At 38.5% G+C, this 12,381-nt stretch overlaps 1 protein-coding gene across 1 annotated transcript in view; it reads right to left on the bottom strand.

The window, feature by feature from the left end:
* The window catches only part of GABA-B-R2 (gamma-aminobutyric acid type B receptor subunit 2), a 49,485-nt gene that overhangs the window by 12,742 nt on the left and 24,362 nt on the right, over window positions 1-12,381 (bottom strand). Inside the window, exons 16-21 of the mRNA XM_088273688.1 lie at window positions 8,401-8,511; window positions 7,288-7,416; window positions 5,833-5,928; window positions 3,887-4,102; window positions 1,677-1,797; window positions 1,162-1,249 (exon numbers count right to left, since the gene is read on the bottom strand). Coding sequence (XP_088129814.1) covers window positions 1,162-1,249; window positions 1,677-1,797; window positions 3,887-4,102; window positions 5,833-5,928; window positions 7,288-7,416; window positions 8,401-8,511 — 761 coding nt within the window. The remainder of the gene's footprint in view (window positions 1-1,161; window positions 1,250-1,676; window positions 1,798-3,886; window positions 4,103-5,832; window positions 5,929-7,287; window positions 7,417-8,400; window positions 8,512-12,381) is intronic.

Below are 12,381 nucleotides of genomic sequence, written 5' to 3'. Positions count from 1 at the left end.
AATTTTTTCATAAAAATGAATTAAAAATGTGAATTATTGTTACAACATTTTGAGTGTGTCCAAATACTTGTTCACAAAATCTGGATTATCTCCAATTACAAGAGTATTTTTTGACATCTTATCAAAGATGAAGAAGAATATGGAAGGGGCATTTTCATCTCACCAATAGATGTCTCTAGTGAAGTTCTAGTGATTCAAGAATGGTTGTCGATAATGGCTAGAATTGGTGAATGTTACACGTGTGTAAAGTGATCACTTAAACCAGCCTATGACGGTCGTCAGCCCCGTAAATGCCCAGACTTCCATATTCTTCTTCATCTTTGATGAGATGTCAAAAAATAATATAAAAATTACTCCTGTAATTGGAGATAATCCAGATTTTGTGAACAAGTATTTGGACACACTCAAAATGTTGTAAGTATTTGCAATATTGTATATATGAGTGGTTTCTTTGCTGACAATACTCAAAAAATTAATTGATTAAAAACAGGTGGCGCCCGCCACCTTACCGATATTTTAGAATGTGCTCTAGAGCAGTGCTCCGCAACCTTTTCTCACCTGCGACACACCAAAATTCTTCCTAGAATTGCGCGGCACACCTAAAGCTAAAATTTATAGACCATTGAAAAATTATTTATTGATTTGGCATTTAATTTGTAGAACTCCATTTTAATTTATGTATTAATTGTTAAATCAAACACAAATTTTTTGAGTCAACTAAATATTTGATTGAAAATGCCATAACTAAACAATTATCATAATATTAATTTTTATGTATTTTTTCACAGTAAAATACAACTTAGTAGACTCAAAAAATCTGTGAATGATTTAACAATTAATACATAAAATACGTTGAAAAATTATGTATTTATAATTATATTACAATTTTGAAATAAAAGACAATGTTATGAAAAATAATTTGTCATTGTGTGTTAATGACCAATGACCCAATGACCAATTATATTTTTATTTAATTACATAATGTAAAATAATAAAAAATGTCAATTACATTGAATTTGGCTGCGGCACACCTGAATCCTGCTCACGGCACCCATTGTGCCACGGCACACCGGTTGCGGAGCACTGCTCTAGAGTACAAAAAGGTTGGGAACCCCTGTATTAAAGATAAGCATAAAGTGGTAAGTAAAATGAAGATCATACCTCTCTCCGGACATCTGCTGCAGAAAGTAGTAGTCGTCTGCTCCCTGCGATGCTGTGAGGCTGCACAGAGATGTGATCTCACTCGTATCTGGGACAAGATAAAACATACATCATTTCAACCCTTTGGGAGTCTGTCCCCTACACGGAATTACACGGGATGTTACTGTCCGGCACGTCAGTTAGCGTTTTAAAAGGACATAAGATAAGGGAAATATGCAAGATGGAAGATGTCGTTAGGTGGGGAAGGCAACGAAGGAGACAATGGTATGCGCATGCGAGGAGAAAGGAACCATCCAGACTCCCCCACATCGCACTGTACGTCCAACCCCATGGTAGACCACCAAAGAGATGGATCGATAGCTGGGAATCGACATCGCAGGAGGCTAATCCCTCTTAAAAACAGGCCACAAGGCCTACACCAAGAAGAAGGTATTGAATGATTTCAAGATGGATAACGGGAGTAGGTTATGGAGCTTTATCAAAGGGGTACTGCCTGACGCAGAGGCGTTCCTCACCCATCTGGCTTGGATTCTCCTTGGGGGCGAGTAGGTTGGAGGCTGCGGTCTTCTGCTGTCCGACAGCAGCCCCCTTGGCCGGAGCCACCGGCACTTCAGCGCCCAGCTTGCCCATCAGCATCTGAGAAGGAACAAAAAAAAAACATTTTTTTTGTTGATATTTTGAATTTATTTTTGTTTTAATAAAAGAGAAATATTTATTTTAACCCTTTCCAGTCCTATGTTGAATGTCATTCGACATCGACATTATTCCAGTGAGTCCTACATAGGACGCGAAAGCCCGGCCTTTGCATCGGTGGCTGTTTTCACCGACATCATACATTAGATGTCTACAAAATGTAATAATAAGAGACAAGATTGTGTACATTCAAAATAAAAATAAATTTTTAAACCAAGTGTAGTTTTATTTTAAAAAACTTGGATGTATTGTTTTACCCTGTAATACTGTTAATCTATTGTGGACCTGATGGATTTTTTTTATTTTTTTTATGGACCGGAAAGGGTAAATAATAAATATTGTTTTCCTTATGGACAGAAATACTTCAATTGCATTTTATTTCTGTGAGCCTAAGCGGCTCATTATTAGAAATAGGTATCAAATTGTGGTAGAGTGGGTTCGAACCGAAAAAATCTGATTCAAGAGTAAGTGCTTTAAATAAGTCGGGTTGTGGTCCCGTGGTTAGGACTCTTGAGTCAGAAATTTCCCGGTGCGAATCCATTTCTTTTTCTCCAAATAATATATTGTTTTCTGACATCTCAACATAGACGGAGAAGAATATGGAAGATCATATTCTTCTTCATCTATCTTCTACGGATTTCCATATTCTTCTTTATCTATGTTGAGACATCAAAAATAATGTAAAAAATAACTTCTCATTGGAGATAATCCAGATTTGTGAACAAGTATTTGGACACACTCAAAATGTTGTAAAAAAAAAACCAACAGCTCATCTAAAGGCAATTCTGGCAGATTTTTCTTTTTCTCATAGCCCCTATCCGCACCCAATGGCGCATAGAGCACTGCATCGCATTGATGCGGTGTTTTTTATTATTATTTATAACGTAAAGGCGAGGTGATCAGCCCTGCACTTCAGGTACCAGTCCAGGGTCTTACTCCGTCGGAATCGAACCCAGAAACCATAGCATGGTAGCCTTACACGTTAACCGCTACACTTTTTACACACCAGCCCATGACAGGTCATAAGCTTTGTAAATATCCAGACTTCCATATTATTTTTCATATATGTTGAGATGTGAAGTATTTGGACACACTCAAAATTTTGCTGTTCACGCTGTAAAATAAGTAAGTGTAATATCCACCTCTGTAGTGTAGTGGTCAGCGCGTTAGGCTACCGTACTGGAGGTCTCGGGTTCGATTCCCAGGGGGGTCAAAATAAATATGGGTGATTTTCACTCTCATATTTATTTAATATCACCCCGGACTGGTACAAGAAGCGCATGGCTGATCACCTTGGCTTCATGCAACGATCAAGATAACACTGACTCCCCAGTGCGCAGATTTTTTATGGAGGATAACGAAACACCAATCCACATACTCTATAGTTGTACACACTCGCTCGCAAACACATCCTCACAGTCTCAGTCACATCCTTGGAGGACCTCTACTGGACTCCGAGATGGTGAAGCTCCGACCACCAAGACAGGCCGTGAGTTACATGACACACGTAGGTCTTGGCAGTGAGCTGTGACACAGAGGGAGGTCACAATAGACCTAATATGGTCGCAGTGACATAAGGGATGTAAGATTACTTGACCTAAAAAAAAAACACACACACTAAAAAGAGCCCTATGCACCATTGGGTACAGAGGGAGGTCACAATAGACCTAATATGGTCGCAGTGACATAAGGGATGCAAGATTCCTTGAACTCAAAAAAAAAAAACACTAAAAAGAGCCCTATGCACCATTGGGTACAGCGGGAGGTCACAATAGACCTAATATGGTCGCAGTGACATAAGGGATGCACGACTCCTACACCTCAAAAAAAAACACTAAAAAGAGCCCTATGCACCATTGGGTACAGAGGGAGGTCACAATAGACCTAATATGGTCGCAATGACATAAGGGATGCAAGATTCCTTGACCTCAAAAAAAAAAAGAACACTGCGTCGCTACGATGCAGTGCCCTATGCACCATTGTGTGCGGATAAGGGTTAAGAGAAGTGTAATGTGAGATTTGAGAGAGGCACCTGCAGCTCGGACTCCTTGGCCTGCAGCTGCTTGCGGTAGCGCGAGTTGGTGGCGCGCTGCTCGCGCATGCGGCGCTCCAGCTCGCCGGGCGGGGGCGAGTGGCCGCCGGCGCCGCCGCCGCCGCCCGCGCCGCGCGCGCCGCCGCCCGCCGTGCGCAGCGTCGCGCGGATGCGGTTGTCCGCGGCGCCCTTCTTGTTGCGGCGCAGCTCCACCAGCTGACAAAGAGAAGAGAAAAATAAGTAAACGCTCAATTTGGTTATAGAGTAGACGGAAATTGAAAAAAATGTTTAGATTGTGTCAATAGTTTTCAATGTCCCTGTCACGGACAACGTCACATAGTTTTCATTGTCCCTGTCACTGACAATCTGACACAGTTTTTAATGTCCCTGTCACTGACAATATAACAATAGTCTTGAATGTCCCTGCTACAGACAATCCGACAATAGTTTTCATTGTCCCTGTCACTGACAATCTGACAATAGTTTTCAATGACCCTGTCACTAACAATTCGACAAAAGTTTTTCATGCCCCTGTCACTGATAATGTTTTTTTCCTAAACTATACATTTATTTCGAATAAAAACTTATTTTTCAATACAAAAACAGTGTTTTAAGCAAAAAAAAATCAACCACGTTAAATATTACTTTGGTATAATGAAAAATAATTTGCGGAATATGGAATTACCCGTCTTGAACTAAAATTACTGGATGTTAACACAAGCAAAAAGAAAAAAAAATGAGGAATAAAATGAAATAAGGAAAGAATGCAAGGCTGAGATAAGCATTATCGATAAAATTAAGAAAGGTGTGTTGAGATGGTTTGGACATGTGGAACGTATGAGTGAGGAAAGAACGGTTGAACAAATTTCTGAGGCAAATGTAGTTGGAAAAACAAGCAGAGAAAGACCGAGAAAAACTTGGCACGATCAGGTATGCCAAATACTTGAAAGCGGTCAGGTTAGGAGTCGAAACAATCGGCGGGAATGTATGAGGAGATGCATGAACGTGGAAGAGGCGAAGAATGTTTGCAAAGACAGAGTGGTGTGGCGTTCTATTCTCTCTGCCTACCCCTGCGGAGAAGCGACGTGATGGTTAGTTAGTTAGTTAGTTAAAACAGAATCAGATGTTGGTGGATTCAATCATGTATACATATAGACAGTTTTTGTCCGCCTCCGTAGTGTAATGGTCAGCACGCTCGGCTACCGTTCTGGAGGTCCCGGGTTCGATTCCCAAGGGGGGTAAAATAAATATAAGTGATTTTTTCACTGTCATATTTATTTAATATTACCCTGGGCTGATCACCTTTTCTTCATGTGATCAAGATAACACTGCGTTTATATGACGCAGTGCCCTATGCACCTTTGGGGTGCGGATAAGGGTTTTTATTATTTTTATTATGATAGGATATGAAACATTTAAAATTTATTTTATCGCTATATTATACCCACTCTTATAAGAAAATTTAAAATTAGTTATTACTGTTACACTACACCCGATCTTCCGGCCAGTGATCTATACAATATAGGTACCTACCTACTACAGGACACAACAGAAATGAAACTATGATTTTTAAACTGTGAGACTTTATTGGAAAAAATAAATTTATAAGCAATGAAAGAAACGTGATTTAAAAAGCAAGTTCAAATAGCTTTTTAATTTTTGATAAAAAAAATCTCAAATTTTCTTTTGGACTTTTCAATGTTTTAAAATGAATTGTAATAACATCATTTTAAAACTTTGAAAAAAAAGTTGGTTATTCTGAGAATCGGCTACATGGAATTTTGGTTCAGTACATTTGATATGGAAGTTTTCCGGGGACGAATTGCAGATTCGTTATACTGGAAATTTCGTCAAATCGGTATTCGCTACAAAGAGATTTGACCTGCACTGAGAAAACGCGCGTGATGCAAATAAACATTTGTCAAAGAGTGAGTCAGAGTACGAACCTTGGGCACAAATACCAGGCAGAGTGTTCCCGTAGTGCAGAAGATGATGAACACCGATATCAAGATGAACACCGCGTCCTTGTGGTCAGCCAAAACCTAAAAATGAAAAGTGTCCATTAAAATTGTGAAAAATATCTTCTTCTGTCTTCTTTTTATAGATCCTCGGGATCTGTCTGTGCCGCCGCCTGTCGCTCTTGGGATGCTAACTCCCAGCTGTCTCTCCACCCTTTTGGAGGTCTGCCTGGGGGTATGCGTCCTTCAGGGTTTCCTTGAAGGGCGATACGTGGAAGACTATCTTCCGACATTCTATTTACATGCTCATTCCAGTATCCCCACCTCGCGATATCTTCCGTCTTACATATCGCTCACTCCTTTCAAGAATGTCATAAATCAAAAAATTTGATTTTTCAGGAGAAAGTTTTTAAAGTTTAATAATATAATACAATGTATTAAAAATAAATATCAAGCCACTTATTGAACTTTTTACTGTGCAACAGATCTTTTTAGGTAAAACCTGAAGATTTTTTCTCTATTGGAAAAATATTTAGTATATTTTAAAAAAATAATTAAACAATACTTTTTCTTCAAAATGTAACAACACTTTCTGCCCTGAAGCGGGTAAATATTAAGTTAAAAATATGCCTCTTTTGCTGGGATATAGTACATTTTCTAAGCATTCCGAAAACGTGCACACCTGAAAATTTACGATTTTTGATTTATGACGTTCTTGAAAGGAGTGAGCGATATGATATGCTCGCAACGTGTTTCTGGTTATAGAACGGAGAGAAAAATAAACAAAAAATATATATACATATATTCAATAAAAATAGATTGTTTTTTTTTTAAATTCAAACACCGCACCCCAATGGTGCATAGGGCACTGCATTACATTAACACAGTGTTATCTTGATCGTTGACACAGGAAGACAAGGTGATCAGCCCTCCGCTTCAGCTACCAGTCTAGGGTAATATTGAGTATATATTAGAGTGAAAAAATCACTTATATTTATTTATTTATTTACATATTTGACCGCCCCTGGGAATCGAACCCGGGACCTCCAGAACAGTAGCAGAGCGTGCTGACCATTAAACTACGGAGGCGGACATCAACCATTACACTACGGAGGCGGAAAATAAATTGTATTACCAACAAACATAACTAACAAGTGTAAGTCCCTCTCCAAGCACAAGAGCTTAGTCTCCTTATTGGAGAGAACTGCATTTTTAATTTTAAGATTGTAAGTAGAAATGTGTAGAAAAATTATTTAAAAAAAAACTTTTGTAGCCGTATTAAATAAAAAAAAAACAACTTTTTACATGTAGAATCCCTGCAGTCACTTTGTGGATGGTGATAGATGATAATAATATGAATAATTATCGAGATTTCAAGTGGACGTGGTTTTAGCGGGATTTGGAATCCGCCTTTCCGATTAACGACAGCAGAACTATTCTCACCAAGGCGATGGGCGCTCCCATGACGCACATGATCACCACGTTGTAGACAGACAGGCCCACGTGCTTGGAGTCGTTCAGCGCCGGGATGGACACGTTCCGCGTTTCCCAAGCCAGGAACGCGCCAAAGATCTGCAAAAAAATCAAATCGTTTTAATGGCGACTGAAGACACATGACTTTTTTATGTTTATTCTAACCCTTGTCCGCACCCAGTGGTGCATAGGGCACTGCATCGTATTGACGCAATGTTATCTTGATCGTCAATTATATGAAGGCAAGGCGATCACTCCTACGCTTCAGGGACCAGCCCAGAGTAATATTTAATAAATATTAGAGTGTAAAATCACTAATATTTACTCCCTACCCCCCTGGGAATCGAACCTGGGACCTCCAGCACGGTAGCTAAACACGCTGACCATTACGCCACGGAGGCGGACCTTTATGTTTATAATTTATATGGAAAAAAAAATCTTTTTTAAAAATTTATTAATTTAAAGGAAAGCCACTACTATTAAATGTTGTCTGCAGGTAGGATAGAAAAGAAAGGAGAGGTAAATGTGAAAAATACATCACAAACAGCCAGACCAAGTAAAAAGTAAAAATAAATCTTTCTTGAATTTATTTTGCACTTGGCGGAAATTAAACCCGCGGCGTCAGTTACGCAGTCAAGCGTCTACCCAACAACGCAACAACAACATAAAAAAATTAAGAATATAAACATTTTACAATTTTCATAAAATTAACTCTTGATCATTTACCCATTATAACAGGACCAAATCAGTAATTATTACCCTTCTATCTCTAAGATTAATTTATTTTAGCCGTTTCATTATGCAATTACAATCTAACTCAACAATGGGTATATTATTTTTTTTTATTTTTTTTTATTTATTTCTTAAGTTAGCTTATATTAAAACTAATATAAACTATTATATACATTTACATCATCTTTATATATTTACATTTCCTTACAGTAACTTAGACATTTATTTTTAAATTCTTTCAGACACATTTCATTCTTCATACATTCAGGCATCTCATCATACATTTTTAAACCCTTATACATCAAGCAATTTTGCGACTCAGCTCTTTTCAATAATTATGATGATATTTACCATGAGCAGTCCCTTGTACGCATAGATGACTCCGAGAAATATGGGCATACGCTCCGACTGGCAGTACTCGTTCTCCCGGATTATGATTATGTCCTCGCTTGAAGGGTGCGGCTGGAATAACCAAATTAATTGAAAAATAAACCACACAAATAGACAAACATTGACAATTTTACACACGAGTGCGTTAACGCGCTCTCCAATTCCGTGCTCGCCAGGCCGGCCATACAAAATGAGCTCTCCTTTGAGCTTGTCGCAAGCCAATATAAAATTCGTTTGCAATATCTTTTTATTACTACATATATATAGAAACGTCTATTTTGTACATTATTTTGAGAAATAAATATACTTTGTTTTTTGATCCACTCACATTTTTGTTAACAACCAACTAGTTTCGACAACAACCTGTTGCCCTCTTCAGGGTTAAATTTATGACTAAAATTAAACCCTGAAGAGGGCAACAGGTTGTTGCCAAAACTAGTTGGTTGTTAATAAAAATGTGAGTGGATCAAAAAACAATGTATTTTTATTTCTCAAAGTAATATATCGATATGATCCACAAAGTCAACAATGCTTTCAATATTCAAAACATCTATTTCGTATAATTGGGTAGTATGTTTTCTACAGAAGGAAAGATTGACAAAGACATAGAAGGGAGAATGAATGCTGGGAGCAGAGTGAATGGTGCACTGAAGTCAGTTTTAGCAAATAAAAATCCATGGGCGAAAGCTAAACTGGCAATACACAACGTAGTCCTGGTTCCAAACTTATGTATGGAAGCGAAGCATGGAGTTGGCAAAATAAGGATGAAATCAGACTAAATGCAGTCAAAATGCGATCCCTCAGACGAATGTGAGGCAAAACAATGTTTAATGGATGTTGGAATGATGAAATAAGGAAAGAATGCAAGGCTGAGATAAGCAATATCGATAAAATTAAGAAAGGTTTGTTGAGATGGTATGGACATGTGGAACGTATGAGTGAGGAAATAACGGTTAAACAAATTTATAAGGCGAATGTAGTTAGAAAAAGAAGCAGAGGAAGACCGAAGAAAACTTGGCACAATCAGGTGTGTCAAATACTTGAATGCGGCCGGGTCAGGAGTCATAATAATCGTCGAGTATGTATGAGATGATTTTGTCCGCCTCCGTAGTGTAATGGTCAGCACGCTCGGCTACCGTTCTAGGGGTCCCGGGTTCGATTCCCAAGGGGGGTAAAATAAATATAAGTGATTTTTTCACTGTAATATTTATTCAATACTACCCTGGACTGGTGCCTGAAGCGGAGGGCTGATCACCTTTCCTTCATATGTAAACGATCAAGATAACACTGCGTATATATGACGCAGTGCCCTATGCACCATTGGGGTGCGGATAAGGGTTTTATTATGTATGAGATGCATGAATGTGAAAGAGGCGAAGAATGATTGCAAAGACAGAGTGGTGTGGCGTTCGATTCTCTCTGCCTAGCCCTGCGGGGAAGCATCGTGATGGGTAGTTAGTTAATTTAGAAACATCTATTAGCAAGATCAAGAAATACTAAAATATTACAATTTCCCGACATTATCAAAGTTACAGTCATCTTCCTAAATGCTTTCAAATTTTTGTCGAAAATAATCACCGCCTGCTGGGTACGGCCATATTAATAAATAACACCTTCCGGCATTGAAAGGGTTAACACATTTCGGACGGGTAGCTTATTAGCAGACGGGTGAAATGCTGCGAGATGGCGCAAGTGTCATTGTAGAATTGAGTAAAATGACGCCATATCTGTTGCTACGTCTAAAATAGATTTGTGAGCACCCTGACATTTCACGATCATATAGAGGCAGTCAGTAGTAATGCATTGAAAATGCTAGGATTTGTTCTGCGTACTGCCAGGGTTTTCCAAAATACCCGCGTGCTGAGAACTCTTTATAACTCCTTGGTGCGAAGTGGACTCGAGAGTGGCTCCATGATCTGGGGGCCACACGAGCTTAAGTACTCTCTTATGGTAGAGAAAGTCCAAAAGAAGTTTCTGAGGTATCTCTACATGAGAGTGTACGGCTATTATCCTTGGCTCTACCCGACCCAGTTTCTCCAGGGTATGCTTGGCTACAATAGTTTAGAGACTAGAAGGAATGTGTATTTGGTTACGCATTTTTATCCATTGTTGCGCGGTATGATGGATAATCCTGAAATTATCCGGAACATTGGTCTGTATGTTCCCGATAGTTACCTAAGACAGCGTCGACATAGATTGTTTCACATTCCTATACACAGGACCAACCTGCCGATGGTTATGCCTGTAGGAAGAGCTACCGCTATAACAATATCACATTGGATATTGACCTGTTCCATGTGTCCGAAGGAGTTTTCCGAAGCGGGATTCTTCTACACCTTTAAGTCTTATTGCTTACTTTTAATATATACGCCTTGAATATTGTTTGTTATGTATATATTATTTTTTTTATTGAATAAATTGAAATTGAAAACTTGAAAATGGTATCTCCTGTAATGCTAAAAGTGTAATTACGCCATTGGTGCCCTAAATGAGCGATATATAAAATTAGCTCATTTTGGACGGGTGTTTTTTACACCTACGGACCGCTGGCGACGGGATTTGATAATTATGTACATACAGTTAAGATCTCAACAAAGAGATTGGTATATAATATCCATAAAAAACATTGGATAATTCCTTCTTTTCTGCCTTTGAAATGAGGCCAGTGCAGAAGGTAAAAATACCCTTCCCATCCTTAAGCATCAATCCACCCAACGGGTCGAAATACCTTTCACATCCTTAGTGAGTTAAAAAATTACCCACACAAGTCTTCTTCTTCTTCAAACCCTTATCCGCACCCCAAAAGTGCATAGGGCACCGCATCATGAAAACACAGTGTTAACTGGATCATTAACACATGAAGGAAAGGTGATCAGCCCTCCGCTTCAGGTACCAATCCAGGGTAATATTGAGTAAATACTAGAGTGGAAAAATCACTTATTTGATCCCCCTGGGAATCGAACCCGGGACATCCAGAACGGTAGCCTAGCGTGCTGACCATTACAGTACAGAGGCGGACTAAAATTGAATAAATACTAGAGTGAAAAAATGACTTTTATTAATTTGAACCTCCCTCTGGGAATCGAACCCGGGACCTTCAGTACGGTAGCCGAAAGTGTTGACCATTACACTACAGAGGCGGACTCAAACTACGGAGGCAGATTCAAAACACAGGTGTTAAAATTACTTGTATAAAATATTAACTATTATTTTTATTATAAGTAATGACTTCTTTTAAAAAGTTATTTAATTCTCCATTTCCTCTTTATAATATAATAACTACTATATTGTTTTTTTTTTTTTTTAGATACATATTTGTGTATTAACACAAATAATTCAATTTCATACTATTTCTGTGGGCCTAAGCGGCTCATTATTAGAAATAAGTATCAAACTGTGAATTCGAACCCAGAAACTCTGACTCAAGAGTCCGCGACACTAACCACGGGACCACAACCCAACACGATTACATTATTGTTGTATTACACAATTATTGTATTATTTTTTATTTCAAATTAGAGTAGTGACTTGTTCATTAAAAATCATCTACATCTAACCCTTATCCGCACCCAATGATGCATAGGGCACTGCATTGTATTGACAGCGTTATCTCGATCATTACTTACATGAAGGCAAGGTGATCACTCCTGCGCTACAGGCTAATATTAAATAAATATTAGAGTGTAAAATCACCAATATTTATTTTCACCCCCCCCTGGGAATCGAACCCGGGACCTCCAGTATGGTAGTCGAGCGTGCTGACCACTACGGAGGCGGACATGGAAGTAAACATGGTGTAACTAGAAAGATATAAAACTAAAAAGACAAAGTAAACATGGTGCACCTTAAAAAATATAAAAATAAAAAGTAGAATTGTTGTAAGTGAATAGATATAAATTAAAAGAATATAGCGAACGTGGTGTGAGTAAATCAATATAAAAT

The sequence above is a fragment of the Brachycentrus maculatus genome, unplaced genomic scaffold (genome assembly GCF_059751285.1).
Source record: "Brachycentrus maculatus isolate JH-2025_06_01 unplaced genomic scaffold, ASM5975128v1 h1tg000033l, whole genome shotgun sequence".
NCBI classification, from domain to species: domain Eukaryota; kingdom Metazoa; phylum Arthropoda; class Insecta; order Trichoptera; family Brachycentridae; genus Brachycentrus; species Brachycentrus maculatus.
The sequence above is the reverse complement of the archived record's forward strand: the minus strand, read 5'-3'. Positions and strand labels throughout refer to the sequence as shown.